This window comes from Malaya genurostris, chromosome 2 (genome assembly GCF_030247185.1).
Source record: "Malaya genurostris strain Urasoe2022 chromosome 2, Malgen_1.1, whole genome shotgun sequence".
Taxonomy (NCBI): domain Eukaryota; kingdom Metazoa; phylum Arthropoda; class Insecta; order Diptera; family Culicidae; genus Malaya; species Malaya genurostris.
This window is the reverse complement of record NC_080571.1, coordinates 239,331,722-239,358,340: the sequence shown is the minus strand read 5'-3', so window position 1 is coordinate 239,358,340 and position 26,619 is coordinate 239,331,722. Positions and strand designations below refer to the sequence as shown.

Below are 26,619 nucleotides of genomic sequence, written 5' to 3'. Positions count from 1 at the left end.
AAATAATCGAGTGAAAAGGATTTAGACAAAATTCATTGTAGGAAACATATTCTATAAATTATTTAAAATCATTTTAAGTCACCAAACAAAGGTCCACAGATTTTATGCGTATCATGATTGTTTATTATTTCCACTTTAACATTTTAATTATTTATTTCAATGATTGGTTGATCTGGGCAGCCGGCTACTGAGAAAAAATTATATATGTTATCTCTGTTATTAAAATACTAATATTAACGTATCTGCGCAATAGAACATAGAAGAAAAAAAATACCAAGTTAAACTTTTCTCCGAAGCTACCCGGAAATTAATAAATTAAATGAAGTTGAATGAACAAATAATTTAGTGAAATAGAGTAATCAGATGTGAAACGTTAAAAAAATCCGATAACTGAAAGGAGTTTCTTTTCCTCCTGCAAATGTCCCTTTTACGACATGGAAGTAGAAACTAGTAGATTACTTTTCAATTTGACATTTGGTTCAAGAAAAGTTTCTGTCACAATGGCAATATGAATTTTGTGAACTTTGAGAAAATTATAAAATTCATTTTCACTCGATTTCAAAGATCGAGCATTCCAATTTAAAATATTCAAATAATTATTTAACCTCACTGTTAAATTTTAAATTCATTATAATATTATTTGCAAATTGCCATCCGATTTGAAATGCTTCAAAAAGTGATGAAATCGAATTCATTCGGATGATCATTTGAAAATGTTGATCTTGTAGGTAGATCATTTTATGTTCAGTTATTTGTCCTAAATCAACTTCATTTAAAGAAGCGAATGGCATTGAATGAATATTTGTAGGTAGACTGCCATTAGAACTGTCATTAGAAGAAGATGATATGGTCGATCTACCTATTAATAAATTGTTTTCGTTAGAAGATGAACTGTGTTTTGATTATTTACATTAGAAGAGTTAAGTGGTAGATTTCTACCTGTTATACTAGCATAACTGACATGATGGCGAGGCCAATCTACCTGTCAATAAATTGTTTTCGTTAGAAGACGAATTGGCAGGCGTACCTGTTTTTTGTTTTAAATTCGAAGAAATGAGTGCCTTAGAAGAATTAGGCGTGGCATTTGTAACGGTTTTTTGATTTTCAGGTATGTTCTGTAAATATAAGATCGTTGATTTGACTTGTTGTCTAAGCGAACGAACGTTTGAAATTTTTTCCCTGACAGGACATTTCAAATAATTGGATTTATGATTTCCATCGCAATTTGAACATGAAAATTTATCAGTGGTTTCATTCATTGGACAAACGTCTTTCGAATGCGACTTACCACAATTCAAACACCGTATATCCATATGACAATTTTTGGTTCCATGGCCGAAGCCTTGGCAACGACGACATTGCGTTAAGTTTGCAATACGATTATGCCGTTTATAATGTTCCCAATGAATTTAAATGTGGGAAATGAAACGTACTTTCTCCTGCAATTGTTGCCTTTTACGACATGGAAGTAGAAACCCAGTAGATCTATTCTTGGTGAGGTTTTTTTCCGCCGGATGCCACACAGCATCTAGGATGATACTGTCCGGAGAAAGATAATAGGTACTACCAATCTCCCCTCGCTCTGCACAAAAATTTACATTCAAGAAAAAGTAAAATTTTGTCATTTCAAACTTACATGGCGTGAAATTCAATGAAATGAAAAACAAATTTCGATAGCAGCTGCGACTTGAAACGGCGAATTATTAGATCACAACGTACGACCGTTAATCAACTGAATTACAATAGCACTCATCTGCTGAACAGATGAATAGCATATATAAATTAATACAGTTAGCCTAGTGAAAATTACAGACGGAACCTATCAAATTCGTTCAAATACGACATAATATCATTACGAATGGAATTTCGAATCAAAATTAAAAAAAATGTTCTTCCTTAAGGGGCAATCATTCCTAAGACTATTTAGATAAAAATCGGACTAGCCGTCTCTAATATCTCGGCTTCTTTCTTTTTTACATACACAGACATTTTTCGACTCGTTACGCTGAATCGAACGGTATATGAAACTCGGGCGCGGACCTCGTTTTTTTTTTCAAAGTTTGAGAGAATTCTGTACAGGTACCTTTATAAAATGTAACGGTGTTCAACAGCTACTTGTAGATATTTGAATAGTTTTTATTTTAAATACAGAGGAGAACGGGGTGAAAACGACCACTCGAAATGATTCGAACACTAAATGTCACATCCCATCGGCTAAGCCTTCTATTCGCGAGTTTGAATGACATACCATCCACTCAGTTGAGCCTCAGCAGTCGATGAATGAGAACTTGTCGATTTTTTCATCAAAAGTAAAATTTTTTTGGTTCCAGAATTTTTAGGTTGTAGAATATATTCCCGGGAACAAATCATATTCGGTGAAAGTTTGTAGCCAGCTGAGGTGCGCGGAATCGAATGGTACTATTGGTTTTTGTGAAAAAGTAATTTTTGTTTGTGTTACAACTTCGCGAAATCGAAACGAAGCGGTGAGGCGAAAATGGCATCTAGACTCTGTATGAGTCGTTCATTTCTTGTTGATTTTTTTACAAAAACTTGTTGATTTTATTAAGCTTAAAACTTTCTCCGAGTACGTACCAACACAATAATCCAGAATTCCTCAAATCTCGGGAGTTATCGGTAATCACAAATACGATATTAACGACGACGTGTATACGTTTCTAAACATTTCTGAAGCATCTTCAGGATTGGCAGCACAAAAGATGAGCAAAGATTGCGAACCATCGAATGATCTGGACAAATGTTAACTGGGACAAGCTACTCAATAATCAGTGCAACAAAGTACGACAACATTTTCACATGCGTGAATTGTTTTCCTGATCCAGACAGCGATTTAGATTATAAGTGAAACGATTGTTCTCTATTTTATTATTGGTCTTAACTAAACAAACAAACATTTTATTCAAATCTTTGTATTGCTAATCATTTTTCATCTTTATCGAATCAATCATTTTAAGATGAAATCAGATTTTTCATATAGGAAACAGTTGCAATATCAAGCATTAAAATTTCATTTACACACAATATTTTGTCATGCCTTATTGTTTCCTGCGTCAAAATATGACTGGCCATTTTCACTTCACCCATTTAAAGATATTCGATTTCGAGGATGATTGCGCTCTTATGAGTAGGGAAACCAAATGCGTTTTGTAGCTGAAGGTTGTAGTTTTCAAACAGTATATAACATTCCAGATTTTTTGTTGCGTAAGATCAACAGTGACCATTTTCGCCCCAGCCTCCCCTATTCATTATTTGGTTTAATAATCCACAGGAAGCTGATCTTCTTGGTTATTTTTTCCAATTATTGGTATCAAAAATTTCCACTATTACATTTTTTTAGTATGGACAATGCAACATTCTCAAAGAATAAATTTGTTAACTTTTCTTGACGCTTGAGCATGTCGGTCTCAGAAAACGTAAATTTACACGATTTTTTCTAATTGTGTATAAAAGTTCAGAAAAAAAGAAAAATCGTGGATAGAAGTAAATTGTTGCTTCTAATCAAGATAAATAATAAGTTAACCGAATCTTCTATTAACTTATACAATTAGAATGTGTAATACCAGGACTTTGCTTTGGTACAGCTAGCTTTTTTGTAGATGAAAGGCTTGGTTTTCATTCTACAGCTGCAAATTTCTTGCTTATTCGTCAGTGTGAAAAAAAAATTATTCTGAGTAACAACACTAATAAAAAAAACCTTAATCCACCTAGTGGTGTGGTAATGCCTTTCTCATTCTTCAAAACAGTCTCATAAAAATATTTTTTATCTTTTTATTAAATGATTTGTGACACTAATTTGGGCTCATTTTTGTCACCAATTGTATGAGAAGAGTGATGCTAATTTAAAAAATCCTTCTTAGTCCACTTAGTGGAATTTTCAAAAATCTTGAAAAATCACCTTAGGGGGTTCATGAAATTTCCTATATCAAAAAAATTTAGTGTCTTCTCGAAAACAATTTTTTTTGAAAAAATCGACTTTCTATGACTGGTGAGTTGCTTAAACTTTTTAGCATTTTACTTTTTTTTTTATTGCTTTACGAAATTACAGGTGATCCTAAAATATTGGCACCCTATATATACTAGAGCGGTAAAAATCAACGTGTTTCGTCGGTTACGTCACTTATACCATCATATAACACATGGATCAATAAGTCCCGATACTAAAGCAGAGATGGCGCTCGTAGTAAACCAGTAACCACGTCTTTCTAGAGTACTAATCTTTGCTTGAAACGGGTCAAAATTTTAAGTCGATCCGACCAGAAATAGCTGAGTTATCGAGGTTGGAGTAAAGTCGTTTTGTAGTTTGTTTAAAAAATGGAAAAAAACGAGTTTCGTGTTTTGATAAAACATTGTTTTTTTAATGGGTAAAAACACCGTGGATTGAAAAATGTTATCCGGACTCTTGTCCATCAAAAGCAACGATTTGTCGGTGGTTCGCCGAGTTTAAACGTGGTCGTACCGACACAAATGACGCGGAACGCTCGGGTAGACCTGTGGAAGCCGTTACACCGGAAAATGTGAGTGAAGTGACAAAAATTATAATGAAAGATCGTAAAGCGAAGCTCCGTGAGATTGCTGAGATGACACAGATATCATATGGAAGTGTATTTACTATCCTTCAAGAAAAATTGAGCATGAAAAAGGTTTTTTCCAAGTGGGTGCCGCGATTGCTTTCGATGGAACAAAAACAGCCTGCCACAAGTCGATGAAAACAATGGCGAAATTGAACGAATTGGGCTTTGATCTGCTTTCCCACCCCCCATACTCGCCAGATTTAGCCCCCAGTGACTACTGGCTCTTTGCTGATCTTAAAAAAATGCTCCAGGGAAAAAGATTTGGCTCAAATGAGGAGGTCATCGCTTATTTTGAAGCGAAAAATAAATTTTTTTTATAAACATGGTATTGAAAAATTGGAAAAACGTTGGAACCATTGTATCACCCTAAAAGGTGATTATGTTGATGAATAAAAAAAAATTTTGCAAAAAAAATGTTGTTTCCATTGTTAGTCTCGGGACTTATTGATCCATGTGTTATCTGGAACCAGAAGCCGCAGTCATTTAATTATCGAACTTGAGCAATACCCAATACTAGCTTTCAAACGAGCCTAAGCTTGTTGAAATTGGTGAGCCATATCTGAGAAAATTGCGCGTTAAACAATTTGTTAAAAGGTGCACTGTGTACACACAGACATTTTTCGATCACGTCGAGCTGAGTCGATAGGGATATAACACTATGAGTCTCCGAGGCTGCGTTCGATAGTCAGTTTTGCCTGCAATTCTAATACCTTTCTATAGAGTAAGGTGAAAACAAATTCTTGCCACTATATTAGACTTCTTTGTCCACAGAATGAACCGAAACTAATTTTCCTCTCAGGGAAATAGCACCAAATTTCAACAATTTCACGAACTGCAAATATCAAGGCAAAACTTGCACCCCTGAAAATTGTGACTCGCGTCTCTTTTCCTGGGGTTTTTACACGTTTTTTATACGAATTTTTAAGGCTATATATTTTTTATGCAAATTTTCAAAGTTATGCGATTTTCCAAAATGCGAATTTTCATGCGGTTTTCTTGTTTTGTTTTAGAAATGCACGAAACGTCGTTGTCATCTAGAAAAAAATGTTTTTAGGTTAAGTTTAAACGGTACAGTTTCATTTCAAAACCTATCGCAAAGAAGCCTCTATGATAATATTTGAAGTTGGTAAATTTGTCTATGGAATATTTTTTTTATAAAACAAGTCCCTGAACACGTCAGAATTTCCCTTTTACCTTCATTTTGCTATAACTTCAGCATTTCACAACCGATTTATGGCGTACATGTATTTGATAAATGACAATTCTGTTCCTAATGCAAGTATTTATTAACGCCATATATAGGTTGGGCTATTGTATATTACTTATGTAAAAGATAGAAAGGTGAGAAATCATGTGTTGCAAGCTTTCAAACATTGGTGTTGAAAGGCATAATAATTATAACCAGTGTTGGTGAGGATGCTACAAGAACTCGAGTCTCTCAATGCATGAACCACGAGAGAATTTTTCTACATTTCTTCGCTCCACTTCATACTCTGAGTATTTCACACCCTTAAAAAAAATTACAGTCTGACAATGATCGTTGCTGTGTGGAATTTCCCAAGAGAGAATCGCAAGTTGACAATTATCGCAGAAAATCGAATCGATGGTTCATCTTGATGTTTCTTATACTACGTTGCAATATTTCAAAACCCTAGTGTGGAGCATTCACAGACATTTTCATAGACACAACTTATACAAAGGTTATATGCACATAGTTAGAATAAGCGGCAATAGTAAAATGATTCTATCGCAATTATCCACTGCCCATACAGAATCGGATCGCGAAACGAGAATAAGCGACCGTTTGTTGCTTCAGAGAGAATCCCCACAGCAGCGTGCTAACCTTTGATTCTCAGAAATGTCATCGAGAGAAATTCGCTCTCGCACTAGTGTCGATTCTATGTTAAATGAGCCATGCCGGGTGTTTGTTGTTGCGATGATATTAGTCTCTCTTTGATGGCACTGATTCAATCGTGTCAAGAGTGAAGAGTGAACGCTCATTGATACGATAAAAGCCATCCTTGATTATAACCATATTATTTCAGTATAACGAATGTGTTTTGTTTCTTTTGTTCAAAAAGCCAGAAATCTTACTTTTATGTACATGATAGACATTGCTATTGTTCGACAATGTTGTACCTAACAGTATTTTTTACATTTATCTTGCTTACTATGTTTAGATATTCTGCTCACAAAAAAGATATAATCCAATTTCCGCATTTTCCGCTCCTAACAAAACACTAACGTAAGCGCTCTTGGTGAGTACATTTCTACCCCAGGTAAACTTCAAACAGTCATAGATCAGCCGGTTAAGTGAAAAAATGCATCAGTTTTAACTAAATAGTAAACTGAAGTTATCGTGCAGGTTGATTATGGTTATAATAAGCCGTAACCAAGATTAAAATCCGTAACCGGAGTTTTGAAGTAGCGTTGGAGTAGAAATCTACCCCGCGAGAGCATTCTATGGTGAAGAATCGAATCCAGGTTTGATGCGTGAACGGTAACAGGTTTAACAGGTATCTTTTCTTCTATATGCGTTAACTAGAGAAGTCATTTTTTTTTAAACAGTTGTATTTTCAATGAGAAATATCGCAAATCGTTTCATTAAATGCTCAAATGTTTCTAAAATTTACAGAACCTTCGAACAGAACCAATTTGGTTAGAAACACTTGATCTTCTATGATCAAAGACAAATAAAACCATTCCGACAAGCTTTGTTATATATTTTATATTATTTAGTGATGTTTGTGGAATATGTGCTAAAGTGCAAATGAAGAGGATATTGTCCATCCATTCTCAGTTTGTTGAAATCAATTAGGCTTTAGGGTAACTATAAAGCTGAAGAAACTTTGACTGGCTGCCGTCCAGAACTGCGGATCAAACATTTTTGTTTTGTATATTAATTTTGTAGGTGTCATTTGTAGAAATGTTTTATATCTGCTTATACCCCAGGCCAAATACTTCTATACACACACAATATTTTTTTTCCTGGTTAAATGACAAAAATCAAATCGAACTTTCTCAAGCTTAAATGTGATTCTTGTAGCAAATCATCAAACTTCAAACTAATATTCATCTGGCTTACCAATAAAAAATGAATATCTAATTCAAGAAAAACACATTGAGAAAACTTTGTTAGCCAGTATTCTAACATCAAGTTGATCTATTCTTCCATTGTATGCTGAAAGCCCCCCGAACATATATGCGGTCTGAACTACAAGCAAAGCTGTCGTAAAAACGAAAGAGATCTGACATGCACAACCGACACAATACCGCTGAACCACTAACCAAGTACCTGAATCTCTTTATTTTTTCGGCATCATTCTTGATCATGAACTAAACTAGCAGCCGTGATTCACTAAACAAATGTTACGGGCGTAGGCACTTCATAGAGTGCCTGGTGCAATATTGAAAAAATGTACACACGACGCTAAGAAGAATAGCATTAGATTAACAGATTGGCGTGCTTACCGATGCATGAATGGATGAAGCACAACTACTTAGTCTTCTACCGCATGCTAGAAAGCAGAATGAATAAATTTTTGCAGACTTTCAACGTATGCTTGTACTGTGGACAGACTGCTGAAAATGTAATAATGCGAGAAACGAAATTATTTGATCGTCCTATATATGCTGGATTCAAAATTGAACTTAATATTCTCCAATAACTGTGCAAAACGAATTATTAAGGGAAAAGACATAGATGGTCGCATTTTTTGTAAATATATTTTGCAGTAGAAGCCCTCAAAGCAGGCTAGATTGAAAAAAAATTGATCGGGCGTACTCAGCGTACTTGTAACATACGACATGTTTTTTTCGTTAAACTGCCTCGGAGGTGTGGCTTCTCTTCATCTCCTGAACAGCTTAACTTCCACAGATTGAATGAAATCACTCGCCTCGGACGCAACGTTCTTAGGGGGCGGCAAACCAATCCTTGGGACCTTTTTTTTGCTCGTCCAAGTCATCTTTCCGGAGATGGAGTTGAGCTTTTTTTTGGTTCACTAAACCAACGAAGGAGGCAGCAAATCTTATTTTGCCCCGGGCGCCAAATTTCCTCGGTACGCCACTAAGTACAAATAACGTGAAGGATAACCAAATATAAATTATAATACTGAATGCTTCGACAAATTTTCCAGAACACATTTTACATCCTGAGGTACACTGTCATGATACACTGTCAGAGTGACAATGTACTTTAACGAATTTTCTATAGAACTAGCAACGCTGAATAGTAAAAACTAGTTCACCATAGTTACTGTTTATTATTATTATTTTTTTGACGGCTAAGAATTCACAAGCGAAGTCGGAAGAGCAGGACGAAATAGTAATATTACGACCTGCATACTGTTTTATAACTACTCGGATATGCTTCTTTAAGAAAAACGTTCCCCAATAGGAGCAGCATTACTGAAGGAAAAAAGAAAGCATACGTAAGCATACCCTAGCGGGGGAAAAAAGCAATGAGAACTGTAAACAGGTTATCCAAACCTACCAAATCTAAAAATTGATGAATAACGAGGAACTTTCTACCCACCTAATACATAATAAAATATGTGCACTGACTTGTTTTCACTAATCAAGGTTTTCCATTAACGCATTTGATGTGCTCCACATATTTTATCGAACTCGGCCGATATTTTTCTCCACATTTGATCGTCAATAACTTTTTCCCTGATTTTTTCTAGAGTAATGAAAAAAATCTCAAATGTGCTCAAAAGATGTATCTTCAAGACAGCGCAAACCGTTCATCAAGAAGTCTGACCAAAATGTGTACAGAAATTCCGAAACCAAAACTCGGCCAACCAGCCCCGGTCTCCCCTAATCGTTGAAGCAAACTTTTGTTGAATTTGAATCAAAGATAGAATTTTATCTCGATTCCTTACGCTTCGGAATAAGACATCAATGTTTAAAAAATACTAAACAAAAAACCTTACTGCTCCACAAATGTCACATTTGATTTTTAGAAGCCATTTCCGTCATGTGTCAGATGACGACGTATTTATCTAGCATCGTAGTTAAGATGAATACGGAATGATGTGTAGCGAGTACTCATATTCATCCATAGCGAATAGGTAGCAAGTTGACCAACTAATGCTAATGCGTCTGTAATCAGGGTAGGAAAATCTTTGCAGGTCACAAATCTATATGCTAAAGCCAGAACAATTGGTTGCGTTGAATGTTTTATTACTTTCCACTTAATCAGACACTACGACCTAGTCGCCGATGTTTGTTGTCGGTAACTTTAATGGCCAAGATTGTCTCATGATCTTGACCGTGAACAGTCAGATGCTCATGTACTTGCAGCTCCGACAGGTGTAAAGAAAAATTGATGGAACTCATCAAGCCCTCGAAGCACTCGTTCATACTATTTCGTCCACCATAAAGATGATTATGATAAGTACATCAATTAAAATATTTTCCATTGTCTGTCTCGTTTATTCTCGACACTAGCATGTTACCGCAGAGTTCTGGCTGGAAAACGTGTTGCCCCACAATGGGTACGGAGGACGCTAATTTGTGAACGCGTGGAGGATTGCCAGCGCGAGTGCGGCGATGAGCGTCGGTTCCCTTGTGAGGGATTCAATTATCGGTAAGTAACCGAAGTTGAACATTAGGGCGTTCGAATTGTGCTCATATTAAAATGAATTGCTTTACCTCTGAGATTATCATCTTTCGCAGACTTGACCCAACTGGCCGGGGCCAGGGAGACTGTGAGCTTATCGATCAACCTCTATCCCAGATCGATCTGTATTCTAGTCCACATCAACGAGATTCCAACTTAATCCGAGATCACGATTACGATTACTACGAACGAGATCGTAGCGCTTCTCTGTCGTGTCGTGCGACCTACGGCTGTAAGGATTGCATACTGAAACCCTATCGCCCCCCATTCGATTTTGTCAGACCCACAACCTACCGTCCACATGCCGACAGCTACAAACCATTCCCACCAGAACGGCCACCATTCGAAGATGATCGTTATAAACCAATGACGACCCTGGATAAATATCGACCATCAATGTTCGATAGAGATTTCGATCGGTATGGTTCCAACTTCTACCCGGTACCACAACCGTCACCACCAAGTGGTTCCTACAGACCATCACTTCCGTACAAACCGCACTATATGGGAGAGATCGATCGCTACGGTACTATTGATCCCGATCGCTACAAGCCTCACTCGCAGGGACCATACGGTAGTGGGACTTACGAACGCCATGATTTCTTCAGACCATCAATCCCATATCAGGAGGATCATCGACCGATTATGAATCGACCACGACACCCATACGAAGATCGTGATCCTCCACCATCGTCACAAAGTCAGTACTCACCCCATAATGACAAACCAACAAATTTCGTTCCATACCTTATCGGTCAAGATGCTCAGAAGAATTGGGGCGTTTACGGTGGTTCATACGGCCATAGTGGAGGTGAATCTTACAAGTCGGCGTCCGACTACTGGGGAATTCGAAACGAAATCAAACGATACGATGGACCAACATTCAACTATTTCGAACTGCGTAATGATCAACCACCTGATGAAAACATCATCTGGAACTACGGTGGTAGAAAGTATGGTCTGGACGATCCACATGCACTGAGTATTCCTGAACATAGACCAGACCGTGGAAACTACGGACAACAATGGAGCAGAAGACCTGGACTGGAAGATTGTTCGGTAAAATCCAGTGAAGGATTCCGACTGAACAAAGGGGTAGTAAAGTACGCTCTGAACACTCCGACTGTGATAGAATGCGAACGTATGTGCTTCACAGAGTCTCGGTTCCGATGTCATACCTTCAGTTATCGCTACTCGACGATCTCACGCGAAAACTGTTTACTGTGCGATCGTCCCTACAATCTATTAGATTTTTACGCCGACTTGGATCCTGACCGTGACTATGACATCTACTCGATGACCGATGATCCAAAAGCCTGTCACCCGGAGACACATCCACCTGTCCGAGACGTCACCGCTCGTAAGTTCTGCACTGACGAATTCATGTCAACAATTGAATCAAATAAAATGTTTTTTTCTCTTTTTCAGAATGCTTCATACGAACAATTGACTCGTCCCGTTTCTACAAAGCAATTATTCGAGATTCGCTTACAGTGCGATCAGTGGGTGAATGCGAATTAGAGTGCATCAAAGCCTTGAAATTCACCTGTCGAGCGTTTACGTACAGTTTCGGACCGCAAACGATCAACTCGGTGATCGATAACTGTCTACTATCAGACTGGCCGGTACGAGACATGGACCGCGATCGTCACTTGGTACTTGACGAAGGCTTCGACGTGTTCGAGCGGGCTAGCTATGGTCAGGGATGTGAGATTCAACCAATCATCGACGATAAACACCAGAAAAAATGTAACACTTCTCCATGGAAATATGTTCGTTCTATCAAGTAATGCAATCTTTCCTTTACTAGTCTGTTATCTGGGGTACGGATCACCCGCAAAACTACTGTCGTCAGCAATCAAGAAGGTGATTTCCGTTAACACGGAGTTGGACTGTAAGAATGAATGCATCCGATTACGAGAAACAACACCATTTAAATGTTTGTCATTCAGTTTTGGGTAGGTTTACGGTGAACACCACTTAATTGAAAATGAAAAATTATGCAATCTTTTATATTCCAATCACAGCTCACAAGCGTCTACCTACAATTGCGAAATGTCGGATCTAGATCAAAGTGAATTGAAGATGGGTGTTCATTATGCTCACACAAACAATCGAGACTATTGGTTGTTTGCATGGAATCCATTCGATTACACCTGTCGGGATAAAATCATCACCATCAGTAGTGGCAGTAATGGCAACAATCGGGAAAATCACGACCGTCGGATGGACATATTCCGAGAACCGGGTAAAAATAACACCTCCTCTGAATTGGACACTCCTTTAAACTTCATAATTTTGCTACCAAATCAAAAAGCTAATAGAAATAATGATCATCATAATCCAAAGGCTTCCTCCAATCACAGTAATAGCATTTTTGACACGCACGCTCAAGCTCAACTGCAAGATCAAGCTCTCGATCACCAACAACCGCAAAAAAAAGAACAATCACAAGAACCGAAACTCGCTTCCAACAGAACAGATTCATAATTAAATAACAATCAAAGTTCTCACTCACCTCAACCCAATCAACTCGTTGCGGAACACGCTAGACATTCTATTCTGCAAAACAAAGCTAGAACATCACTATCATCTTAGCTTCATTATTTAGTCGTTTTCTTTGAGTAACTATCGTCTATATATTTGTGTCTTTTTATTACCTATGTGTACCCCATGTGATCGTAACTACGTTCTGCGTTATGGTTGTCGGTTTTTCAACCCATCCCTGCCTGACCCATCCAACCCAACATCCGTAAAACCAAACCAAACCAAACCAAAAAAAAATACCGAACAAACATCCGCAAAATGACAGGTGATGGAAGCTGGCGCCAGTATACCGTATCGGGGAAAGCCTGCCGCCTCGGTACCAAGTGCGAGCGCAACAAGATCACTGGGTTTTACTCATGTGAAATAGATGGTGGTGAGGTTGGTTCGTGGGACTATTGCTGTAAGACCGATCACCCTTGCGGTTACTCGCAAGGGTTCGAGTACCCATGGTAAGATGACCCAGTTTCAGTGTATGATAATTACTTTGTACCTTTCTGTCCTCATTATGTTGTCCGTTTAGAATTGCATTTCTAGTGATCGCCGTGTATGTATGTCAATAGCAACATGTTCAATGTGTAGAAAACAGTAAAACTCATTCGCTCAGATAGTCGCTCATCGTTAGAAATTACATATTTAACACATTTTGTAACCGCTTATCGAATGTCTTTGATCGTACATCAACCTATAATCCTCAACGGTGAACATTCCGTTACGACGAAGACGAAGTTCTTATTTTAAACGATACTGTATAAGTAATGTTACATGTGCCAACTTGTTGAAGTTACTAATAATAACCTACATACGTTTTTTATTATTTTTTTATGAGTATAAATTTATTCACTAAATCTTATGTCGATAAATTCTACAAGAAAAGGAAGTCAAATTTGATCAGTGTTGTCATGATATTACCATGTGAAGTGAAGATATGAGTCATATATATTCACCTTCTTACTATAGCTGTTACCTAAAAGCGAACTTGAAAGACTGGGCGGTTATGTAAGCAGAGCCACTTACTCGTATTCCGCGGGAATGAAATATGCTCTTCCAACCATAATATCCAGTGTATGGATGAAGCAGGTCGCTATACATGTTTGAACCCTTCTGATGGTTTGTCTGAGATGGGTGCGTCAGACTTATTTCAAACCTTCAGAAGAAAACGAGTTTCCTTTAAGAAGGGGTTGGCGTGGCTATCCACAATCCCCCGTCCAATCATCGATTCTTTCGATGCCCTGATGCTCCCTCTCATTACGTCCCCATGATAAATGTTTTATATTAGTATAATACAATGTAATACAGTATGATATAATACAATATAACACATTATAATGTAATACAATATAATATAGCGTAATACAATATAATATACATAACATAATTCATTACGATGTCATATGCACCATTCCATAAATTCCTCAGATGCCCTGATGTCCTGGTGCTCTCGCTCCAATTGATTTAATATTGTAAGTAAGTTTATTAAGGAGCAAGACTCTTTCCAGGTTTGCTAGTGTTAGATTTTAGTGTATTACGACTGTTTATGTTGCAGATGTGCATTTGACTTATTTCCAATACACATACAAAATACACTTGATATTTCAATGAGTAGTATTGATATCGATGAAGATCGATATTCGATTATTTTTCACGCGAAGTTTTATCTTGAATTGTATATTTAGGCTACTTGATATTTTGTGAAATTTCATTTATTTATTTTTAATTATTTGTATAACGTTTGTAAGTTTTCGTCTGTTTTACGCATAAATTTGAATTTTTTCCCTCGTTAATAATATGAAAATATTTCTATAAATGCATAACAATTTTACCAGATTTTTTCATCCTTTCAAACTATATGGTGATTGATGTTGGAAAGTATTTAATAATCAGGAATATTCAGTTTGTGATATGCAATTATTTAGGTATGTTCCAAAATTATATATTTTCATAAACATATTTTTATTATGCGCGAAAATAGTTTTTGACGAAATAAACTCGGAGAAAAAACATTACAGTGTATTTACTTCGTAAAATAATTATATATCGAAATATGCTTCGTAAAATGTACTTTTACAACACTGTATGCTTCCAAGGTATTCGCATTAAAAAAGCTTCTATCTAGAAATAAATGTCCATTCATGAAGTTCATGTATAGTCTTACGCCTCGAGAAGAGCATTCAATGTGATTTCGTTATAAAGGCGTAGCTACCAGCTGATAACTTTGATGGTGTGATACATGATTTCCCATTGAGGCACGGTATACTACTACTAATGTAACAAATTTTGTGCAGCATCTACTTGGTGTGCAGAATTTATATTTTCAGCGCTGCCAGTTAATCAAAGTAATATATAAAGAAGAAGAAAAAAATACATTTTATTTTCCAAACATGTCTCCTAAAATAATTTTGGAGTACTAATTCTAGGTTTATAATTTGAGTTTTACATTTTTATATCATTATTTGTTGGAAAATATCACAAATTTCGAACTTTGATATAAATTAAAATAAAACTATTCTAGCAACATTGTATCAGCATAATTGTATGAGTTGACTAAATTGTAAACAAACAACAGTTTAATATTTTCGTTTAAAATGCACTTTTATGAGAACCTAGAGGATTTTGTGTCAGTTTTTTTCAACTTGTGCCTTCGTCATACTAAAACAATTGATTCTATTTTGTTGGAAAGCTAAGAAAAGGTAAGGGAATCTTTATTTTTCCACAAAATCAGCAAGTGAAAATGCACACGGAAATGTGTTGGTAGCTGATCAAGTGTCTTAGTGTGAAGAAGAAGAAATCGGTTTTATTTTTCGACTGCAGTTTTCATAAAAACTAAAAGATGTAGAACCTACCTCTTTGTTTTTTTCAAATCACAAATCAAAACAGGAACAACCGATTCGCTGCTTATCTCGTTCTGTGGTGGTTTTATCGAATAAAACTGATAAAAATATACTAAAACTTGTATTTACGCACACACTTTTTACTTCACCTACACACTTGCAAAGAGTCTTGCTCCTTAAGAAAATGTGTGTGCTCGATTGGCGTCACCTGATGGATACGTGCTCCCTTACAATGCCGTTACTTTCACGTACATATGACATAGAACATGCATAAATTACAACACAATTTAAATTGGCATTGATATATGAACTGCTGAAAAAAATAAAAGCATTGGTCAATCGCTATTTGAAAAAAAATAGCAACAAGGGACGCGGACGAAGTGAGCTCACCACCCCCACCATCAGTGTAGGCATTATCATTCTTAAAAAATCAAAAACCAACTATCATCACCGATAATAATCGTCGGTGATTGCCGTTTGCGTAATCATTATCAAATATCATATCGAAATTCGTTTAATTTTCTGGGATTGATATTGGGACAGTATTATAACTCCTGATCGGTGTTGAGAACAATCAACAATCACCGCTGAATATGAGGACAATATCATTCCGTTCAATATCACTATAGTGATGTTCCTCATAGTGATCGATTTTTGGTATCGATTATCACTATCAGCAAATCAACGATAATCATAATCACTCGAAGAGAGTATGGGGATATTCTCATCCCGTTCGATAACACTACAGTGATGTTCCATAAACTCCCATATGATAATGAAATGATAATCATTCTAACGATTATCAGCCTGCATCATTATTATGCAGTAATAACAATTATTATGATAATAATAGCAATGGTGAAAATCCAATTACAAAACATGTTTCATGCTGCTGTTTCAAAAATGTTACATTATTCACATTGTTACGATTTCATATACAGAAGTAACAGGAGCGCAGGATATCGATTGTCTAGTGAACCCAACAAATACAGTGAACATAAACGAACGTCCAAACACTGCGCATGAAGGGTGCTCGTGACAAACAAAATTCTGCGTTTTTCTATAGTTTAGATTTATGCAATTGGGTATGTGCATAAACGCTATGGCGCTATTTCGCGCATGGCATCGAATCAACCATGTGGAATTTCAAAAAATCAATATAAGTGTACAGTGATTTCGTATAAAACTTAAAGATTTCCAATTTCATTGTTAACCAACTTTTTTGACAATTCAGCATTGCTCCCAAGTAGCAAATGTAACTTATTGAACTTTCAAGATGTTTTACAATTGATTTAGAAATGTTATTTATGTTAGATATGTTCAGAAAGATTTTTGAATATTTTAAAATTGGTTGTGCAACTTATCACTGTTAAGTTTCACAATACTACCGAAAAAATGACTGTAGAACAACTTTAAGTACATCTAAAACAAGTGTGCAGTAAATCATCAACTTGTTTATGTTTCACAAAAGTTCTGCAAAAAATCAACATCGTCATGTGAAACGGGAGTAACTATAACAATTGTGAAACTTATTAAAAACTTTCCAAACAGCTGTCATAATTGTAGCGTACACAATATACGTCGAAATTGCTCTAAATCTCTTGTGGAAGAAAAATTAGTGAAATGATTGATGCTCTCCGCAAGGCAAAAATGATTAGCCGAATTGATAACCTTGCTGTAAAAATATGTTTCTGCTGAGTCCGCATAGTTTTGGCTGCCTCATGAATTTTTAGGTCAGTGTGTGCAGTTTTCTTCAGTTTTAGAAAAACAATGATACAAGATACAAAAAATCTGTTTGAATTGAACGCAAAACTTGCAGACATGAGATTAATATCATAAAAGTTGAAGGAATACAGCATTACATACGCAATGAAAACAAAAATCAATCAGATAAATTGTATTCATCTCACGAAAAAAATAAGCAGACTTGACATCACTTTTCAAAGATGTTGAACGAAAAGTTAATTCATCATAGTTACTCTCATAGTTATATATTACCGATTGTGCAACTTGTTTTTGCATCTCCAGCACATGGACTTACCAATATAATACCTACAGTGCCTATCACAAAAGTAGGGCCCGCTAAGATGAATGATTATACTGTATTGTTGTTTAATTCAACTAGAAGATTACTGAATAAAAACAAAAAGTAGAGCATTTTTTCCGAAATATTAACATGTTAATGTTTGCTGTTATTTAGATGATATATGTCATTACGTTGGGTGAACCACTTTCTATCCAACTCACTGTTACCATCGATGCCATATTGGAAAATATTCAAGCAAAATTCATTTCGAGATTTTTCAGGTTTACTTACACATTAGTTTGAAAATTTTAAGAATGTTTGAATACACGTATTTTAAACACCATTCCGATGATTCTCATTAAAAATAATAGACTGTTATTTTTACAGTAATTGGTGCACAATAATGAAAAACACGTTAATTCAAAGGCGCTTGAAAATTTTGGCCGTACGAATACATGTTTCACCATAAAAATGCAGTTCGTTATCGATTTTTCAATTACAGAAACACAAAAGATCAATTCTACAATATATAGCATTATCGTTTTTCATGTGCAGATTATTTTACAAGATCCATGTTTGTGTTAAGAGCAGTTGTATTGAAAATCAAATGTGAAACTTATTCATTAAAAATTAAGTTTGCATTTTTTGTAAACGTCATTCCTTTTTTTGTTGACATTACGTAGTAGTTCTCACGAGTTTCACAATTGTTTTTTCACTGATTTTATTACTGTGTTTGGATCGAGGCATGAGTTTTTGTATCAGTTGCACAATCGTTGTGAATAAATGTTCGTAATAACGGATGAACTTGAAGATATGTTGCACAACACAGAAAAATTGCGCTTTTTCCATAACACAACAGTTATCAGAATAGTAATATAAACTAACTTGATAAATTGCACAATCGGTAGAAAAATACAGGACAGCAACTTAACATGCTAAGTGGGGCTGTTTACATGCTCGTAAGACAATTTCCGTTAATTTGAGTACTGAATAATAATTATAATAAGTCGTCAGTCAATAGGTACTATTTTTTAAGTTGTGAGCCCCCTGTAAAATATTCACTGGAAAAGTAAAATGGGTAATGTTATTTCTAATTTGGAATAATTGTTTTTGTACGCGTATAGTAACATTTGACTTCTTTCCCCGGTGAACGACCAAAAGGTTAAAGCCGGGGTAAAATAAATGATATTAATAATAATAATAACATTTGACTTGCAGAAACTGCACAATTTAACAAAAACTTTTTTTTTATTTCATGTTTAAGTGTCCCGAGAACGACTACTGCTAGCAGCTATGAACGCATTTTTTTCCTTTATCTACAGAATCCTATTGTAGTATCGTATAGTATATGAATACTGTTTTTTAATCACAAAGCTTGAAATTTTCTAAATGCCCGTAAAACGCTTTAATTTTTTATATTCAAGACGGAAATCTCAACTTCAAGTGTTGTTTTCAAGTTTGAGTTTGAAATATTGAAAAGAAATTAACGAGGCGGTTTTGTTAAACTTCATTCTTCTACAGTTGATTTTATAAGTCTTGGAAAAGCATTCGACTTCTCTCCTTAGCATATATTTTTAGAGTGTTCGATTGATTTTCTACAACTTTTTGTTGGATACTATTTTTGTACAATTTACAGTTTTTTTTTCATATACTGAACACTTGTACAAAATTTCACCCATATTGTAATATGTGAAGTCTAATGAATTGCTACCTATTTCTGAAATTGGTCTTGGTATCTGTTCAGTTTTCCAAATCATAACATCAAAGCTTTAAAGATGAAAATTGAATAAAATACTATCGGACAAAATAACGACTTTTTACAGATATAAAAGTTTTAAGTTAAATATTTAAAAACTATTCGATTAAATATTACTCGATCATCTGGGTTATTAATCGATTACTCGATTAATCGATCGATATTATGACATCTATAAATGAGATGTCTGTTACAATCCATGTGAAAGTTCCCGGGTAGAGGTGAATAGCAAACAAAGAGCAAAATAATGTAAAAATTCACCATCATATCTTGTACTGATGTTTCTGTGCTGTCATAGCGATACTTGATATTTTCTTGATATTTCATAAAAGGAATCAAGGAATAGTACAATATCTGTTAAGCACCAAAATAAGTTATTATATCTTATTTAGTAATTGATGAGATATTTCAATTTAATTAAATACAATTGATACTGTAGTTCTATCTTCAAATAAAATACAATTGAATAAATTGGATCAGAATCAGATAAGAGGAAAGCTTATGATATTATTCTTTTCAGAGTACTAGAATATCCAATTACTGAAACATTCGTCTTCTATAAATATTTTGTTCTGGTTTTGATATTACAATGACAGAATTTGATATTTTGTTACTATTATCTCCTAAAGACTTTGTTATGGTTTTTGATATTTTAACTCTTATTTCAAACTAAATAATGTTAATTTCTACCATTGAGATGTTCGGTTTTAATAATAAAATTTGCTATTGGTTTACCAATCACTTCTACCCGGGTTATAATCGGCTGAACTTGAGTTCCGGATTTTTTTCTCTGTTTCGATTGCAAAGCAATGCTGAGCATTTCATCTTTACTTCATTTACAGATTATAGCGAACAGTAATCAACTAAAAAAAACTCAGCTTCTCAGCATTGCCGGTGAGATGTCAGGAGCTTTAACACTTTCAATGTTACTGCATTAATTTCAAAGTCGAATACTTGCCCATACCAATTACGACCAATCACAAGCTGGTCCAGAACTACTTCAAAAGCGGATATATAGTTTTCTGAACCTGTCCTTAGGCATTTCTAAATACTAAAGCCATTCAAAATAAACCTTTTTAAACTTCTATGTCAACGAGATGTAAAATCCTAGAAGAATCTATCAACTGAAAGTATGAAGTCCAACCCTCTGTTTTCCTAATGTTATAAGATGTTCCTGGTTATATTCAAAATTTAAATCATATTAATAATCTAAATAAAAAATAAATACCTTTGATTTTTCTCTATTTAGAAATATCAGCAGTGGTTCATGAGGAGGTAAAACAAGTTCAATCGATATCACTCATGACAAGGCTACCAATTTTATTATTAACAAATCTGAAGATTATCTGAGTGAATGTTGTCTTCCAAACTTAATCGTTTTTACTGCCGAGGATAGGTACAACCTTCTGAGAACAAACAAACCAACTCCTATTTCATCCCCAGGTGCTATGTGGGCGATGCTCCCGACCAGTGGCGAAAGTGCAGCGATAAATACTTCCCAGCGAAACACCACCATCAGCACCCCAATGGGCTCCCCGATGGTTCGCGTTATCAAGACAAGAATAAAAAGGGTGAAATCTATCAACCACCACCGAAACCAGGAGGATTGAGGCATATGGACGATGTGACGGCTCCGGCCGAACTGTGGCCTGTGACTTTCCTGTATGACAAGGGACCACCAGGGACAGCTTCCAAGCCGATGGCCTCGAATACGACCGACCTCAGCAGCAACGTGATCGATTGTAAGAAAGACAAGTGCTAGTGAAATAAACGGTATGATTTGTGTTTCATGTGGACAATGGATAGACAGCAGTTTAGCTTTAAATCATTCTAGTAGTGGTAGCATTTAGAAGATGCGTGACTATAGAAAGCATCTCCTTATATGGCATCTAATTGTAATACTACGCAAGTACTGCCAAAATCTATTAATTTCGGAATATTTATATACATTATAAGAAACTTGTGAGATCTTACCACTTTCTTTATTTATTGAAGAATTTTTCAAATGATGTCTCAATAGCAAAAACCCATAAAGAAAGTTGGCGACAAAATTCGATAAAAAATCTTTTTATTTTATAAGATAATCTTAAATACTATAGAAATAGATTTAATTTAATTTTAAAAGTAGTTGGTCTTGCCAATAATTATATTTCGTACTAAGCGAGCAATGAAGTATGGTTATTATTGATGATGATTGATTCCTTGTCCTAGTTTTGTAAACTTTCAACAATAATCCATTCTTAGCTTCGCCCCTGTGACAATTCACAAACTACCACTTACTCTTAATTTTAAGCTTACTCTTACTCTTACTCTTACTCTTACTCTTACTCTTACTCTTACTCTTACTCTTACTCTTACTCTTACTCTTACTCTTACTCTTACTCTTACTCTTACTCTTACTCTTACTCTTACTCTTACTCTTACTCTTACTCTTACTCTTACTCTTACTCTTACTCTTACTCTTACTCTTACTCTTACTCTTACTCTTACTCTTACTCTTACTCTTACTCTTACTCTTACTCTTACTCTTACTCTTACTCTTACTCTTACTCTTACTCTTACTCTTACTCTTACTCTTACTCTTACTCTTACTCTTACTCTTACTCTTACTCTTACTCTTACTCTTACTCTTACTCTTACTCTTACTCTTACTCTTACTCTTACTCTTACTCTTACTCTTACTCTTACTCTTACTCTTATTCTTACTCTTACTCTTACTCTTACTCTTACTCTTACTCTTACTCTTACCCTTACTCTTACTCTTACTCTTACTATCACTCTTACTCTCACAGTTGTAGGTTCGCCATCAGCCTTGGTATCTGCGAAGGGTTCGCAACTTGGTCGATCCATCATGTCCTCTGCGCGCCTCTTCTTTTTATTCCGGTCGGATCATTGTCGAGATCATTGTCAAGTCCAATCCACCTGACTTAAGATTTTAGTCCGATGTACGTTTCTTCCATCTTCTCAAAGTTGTGTGCTATAATTTCGATATCATCAGCAAAACCAAGCTACAAGGACGGACTTTCCGAAAATCGTTCCAATCGTGACTATCCCATATTGTGATATTGTTCCACGAATTCGTCTAAAATCGGTGAAAGTCGATGGCATAGGATGTGAGAGAGTACCTTTTGAGCGGCGTTCCGCCGAATGATCGCGCGGTAACAATACATACATATTGAAACAGTTTTAGCACAGCTTACAAGACCTACATTTTGGTATAGTTTCTACATTATTTGGATAGTCACTCAATTGACTATGATCATACGACCTTTCGTTTGAATCTAAATTTATGAAAATCAGTCGAACCGTCTTCGAAACATTTACAGTAAGTTCGATTTTGAAGTCTTCAATCACTATTTCAGTACTTCCAGTTTCAAGATCTACAAATTAGAAAATTTCAGAACCAGTTTGGAATTACTCCACCTAGTGGGTTAATGATGCTATTCCCATATCAATAATATCATTAACCTGACTAACACATTGGATTAGTTTTTAGTCAAAATTTCCAGAGTTTTTTTTACAGATTCTGTGTTTTCAAGAGTTTTGTATGAAAACATTTAAGCCTTTTGAGCCATGAATGTAAGATTGTGAATGACTGAATCCCTGAGAAAAATGTGTGAATTCTATTTTGGAGCAGGATATCTTAGTTTTCAGTACTTCCGGAACCGAAATATGGAGACCGATAGAGCCGAAGGGGAGCGCCTCAAAAGGTCGATTCAAAAAAGGCCGAAATCGCACAGACTCGTTTATGTTTATCTCTCAATTTGTCACAGCCACATAAGCGAAGGCAAGGAGACTCAGTGGCACTAAGCCAACGATGTCTATTTTTTATATTACCACGAGAACAAAGTTACGCAGACCGAGCCGCCCAATCACTAATCCTAAGCAATTGTCTCTAGCAAGGAAACCTGTTATCCATGTGCTTTCGAATTTTTGTGTCTCGGCTTTTTGTAGTTTTCGGCCTTTTATGTTTCGGCTTTTTGTGATTTTGCCTTATATATTTCGGCCATTCTCAAAGTTTCTTTGCATCGGTGCTTGAAACAACGGTTCAAAACAAGTCCCTGAATTACGTCAATATTCTCCTTTTATTTTCATTTTGATGAGACACAAATGTTTCCCAGAGAGCGTTTTTTAATCTAAGTTAGTTAAAATCGGTTCAGCCATTTCCGTGCACATATTTTCTTCTTTTTTGTTGCACACCCGGAACCGGAAGTCAAATTCAAATAAAACTTTTTGTTTGAATATGAATTTGTAGGAAAAAAAATTTCGAACCATGAGGTACTTCGAACCATAATTCTTATTTTTCATTATGCAACATAAATCTAGACGAAACTTCTGTCATCGTATTATTTCAGCTTCATCTCATTTTTTTATTAGCAACCGGGCCGATCAGACATACTTTGTTGTCTCAGCGATTGATGTACGTGATTCCAAAAGTGTTTTTGTGAATTAAAAACTACCTTTGGTTTTCGCTTTCCCGTAAAACGAAACAGGTAAATTTCTTCAAAATCATTGTGTGCATGCTATACACTCTAAAAAATTGTTTGAGTGAGTTGGTTCTCATAAGCGGCTATTTTGTAGAGCATATTTAGCTTGTGGAGAATGTTGAACCACTGTGTATTTTTATGCTCTCCAAGGAAGCTCGATAAATTTTTATGCTCAGTCAAAGAAGACAAATAAAAACTCAGAAATACATAAAGTAATGTTATATTTCTCGACACTAGCGACATTGTACTAATAAAGTTACGAACTCTACGCGTCACACGATATAATTTTTCTATTAATTTGTTTAACGATCGATCTCTTTGGCTACACTTTTTTCCCATTAATCTTTGACAGATTACTTCGGCTAATTTTGTCGAAGAACAGCAAACCTGCCGCGCGTTCAATCGTTTCCGGTGGAACTTGGTACATAGACAGTGGTGTTTGGTCATCGATTTTCTGATTCGGTAGGACATACGCTTCCATTTCCAAACGTTTGTCGGCGGTTTCCATTACCACTACTTTATAGAAATGCGTTGGCACGGCCACATTGTTCGATCCTATTACTTGATACTTCACGTACAGTTTACCATCGGATTCTTTCCGCGGTAAGTAAAGAGGCCCGGTACAACAATATACATTAGGATATTCTTTGGTAAGTTTTCGTATATGCCTTTCTAGATTATTCCATTTGTCTCTATTGAACCCGACTCCTACCTGCAAGCGATTACCGGTTCCAATAAACAAACAAAACAACGACAATCAGAATTTACTTGTGGTGCCATATTGGTTAGAAAGAACGTTTGTTCACAGTGTTTCTGTTCAGCTTTGTGATTTCCAGCGGCTGCTAAGTGTCCTCTATCAAACCCTGAACCTTTGTAATCAGAATTCAATGATCTAAAAAATGGATGTATACTATCGTCGGGTTTGAAATCACATTTCGAGCGATCCACAGCATCATTGTGTTTCACTCTTTCCGCAGTTAGATGTTCAAACACCCAGTGAGCTACCCGTGTTCTCCGGTCATACGAAAGAACGTAGTCATCATACGATCTCACATTATCTAAGCCTGGAAATCCAAATTTCATTATTTGGCCAATCCGACTAACATTGGATGGGACCGTGGACTTTTCTTCTAACGGGATTGGTGAAGCAGCAGATACGGTCCCGAAGATTGGAAGACCAGGTTTTGAATATACTTGCGTTAATAAATCCTTTACATAATCCTCTTTTTCATGTTTTTTGTGATTCCTCTCTACATAGGATCCGGTCAAATAACTTCCAATCCCAACAGAAGAGAACAACAAAAACCGTGACATCGTATAGGATGTCATTATCATAAGACTTCACTTTAATAGTACCAACAATTTCATATAGAAAAATCACTTTTACTTGATCCAGCTATAAACTATTCGCGATCACGGATATCGTTGTCCGTCGACCATCTGATTCTGACGGTTTATTTTTGCAAAACTTGACAGCTAGACAGCAGAGATGCCAGGTAAAAATTTCGAATATCTGCCGACTTGATGGAAAAAGTCTGTAAATCCGAAAAATAATCTTCAGTCAGCAATCATTTCTCCATAAAGTATGATACGCAAAACTGACTTGCTGACTTGCGGAAATTTCAAAGGTCTGTAAATTTTGCCCAAAGTCTGCAAAACTCTCGATTTTCAAAAGTCTGCAAAAGTCTGCACAACAAAAAATGTCTTCAGCACAACACACGAAATCTGCGGCTTTACAGGCAAATCTACCAGATCTGACATCTCCCCCACCCCCAAACCCCCCCCCCCCCCCCTGCTATGTAAGCTGGTTCCTGAAACCGACGCATTTTGTTTTGGTGGCGTTGTTCTCAACAATATGTTAAGCTACGTTCATCGTTTCGAAATCGTTTCCTTATGTTGGTGCAATCGCATGAAGAAAAATGTGAATGTGTGAACACTGCTTAAACACAGCATTTGACAGCCAACTAGAACCAAAGAACCAAAATATTCGGCTTCAAGCCAATTGTATGCAGATGACAATCGTGTCACCGGGAGATGCCAGACTTCCTTGCAGTGACGAATCTAGGGGGAGGGAGCGGGGCCGGCTGGCGAAGAGGAGCATTCGCTTGGGCGCAACAATTTTAGGGGGCGGCAAAATAATCCTTGGGACCTTTTTTTGCTCGCTCAAGTTCCGCTCAGCTTTCCGGTGATGAAGTTCAGCTTTGTTTTTTTTTTCACTAAACCACAACCAACGATGGGGGCGTAAACTTTTATTTTGCTCCAGGCGCCAAATTTCCTCGGTACGCCACTGCTTCCTTGAATATAAGTTCAAATTATAATGTAAATGTATTTCAGTGTTCATTACTTGGTTCATCATTTGGGCTCATCATCAAATATTTGCATAAAATATTTCCATTTTAATTTGTGATTTGTTCGTTGATTAATTAACCTCCCCGCTTGTGAGAAATTCTGACAGTCGGCACAAGCATGGCAAGATTCCGGCAGCTGTCAAAATTTGCAGGCGAAATTGCGCCATTCTCCCGCTACGTCATATCTAGCAAGATCACTTTTCCTTCTTTTCTTCTGTTCGACTTCATTTGATATTCGTCAAGCGGTGAATGAGATGAAAATATTGGTGTTTTTAGAGAAGAAATTTTACATGCCATGTTTGGTAGTGCAAAAGCAATTTTATTTCCCTTCATTTATACTTCTAATGGAAAAATAAACCAAAGGGTCTTAAAATGTAGAACCGATTCAAAACGGTTCTGCCAGCCTTGTATGGCG

General features: G+C 36.1%; 2 protein-coding genes across 5 annotated transcripts in view; one reads left to right on the top strand and one right to left on the bottom strand.

Annotated features, from left to right (window-relative positions):
• The window catches only part of LOC131428297 (uncharacterized), a 72,819-nt gene extending 51,242 nt beyond the window's left edge, over positions 1–21,577 (top strand). For 3 of the 4 annotated variants that reach the window (XM_058592131.1, XM_058592130.1, XM_058592132.1), the window contains exons 6-12: positions 10,041–10,179; positions 10,269–11,572; positions 11,641–11,961; positions 12,023–12,170; positions 12,240–12,460; positions 13,025–13,208; positions 20,813–21,577. In XM_058592131.1, coding sequence (XP_058448114.1) covers positions 10,041–10,179; positions 10,269–11,572; positions 11,641–11,961; positions 12,023–12,170; positions 12,240–12,460; positions 13,025–13,208; positions 20,813–21,131 — 2,636 coding nt within the window. In that variant the 3' untranslated portion in view covers positions 21,132–21,577. The remainder of the gene's footprint in view (positions 1–10,040; positions 10,180–10,268; positions 11,573–11,640; positions 11,962–12,022; positions 12,171–12,239; positions 12,461–13,024; positions 13,209–20,812) is intronic. The other variant, XM_058592133.1, reaches the window with a different exon arrangement.
• A 2,483-nt stretch (positions 21,578–24,060) lies between these two features.
• Positions 24,061–25,310, bottom strand: LOC131428296 (endonuclease G, mitochondrial). The gene is made up of 2 exons (XM_058592129.1): positions 24,625–25,310; positions 24,061–24,568 (listed from the first exon to the last, which is right to left on the bottom strand). The coding sequence occupies exons 1-2, from the start codon at positions 25,189–25,191 to the stop codon at positions 24,179–24,181; spliced, it is 957 nt and encodes a 318-aa protein (XP_058448112.1). The 5' UTR covers positions 25,192–25,310; the 3' UTR covers positions 24,061–24,178.
• Between the last annotated feature and the right edge of the window lie 1,309 nt (positions 25,311–26,619).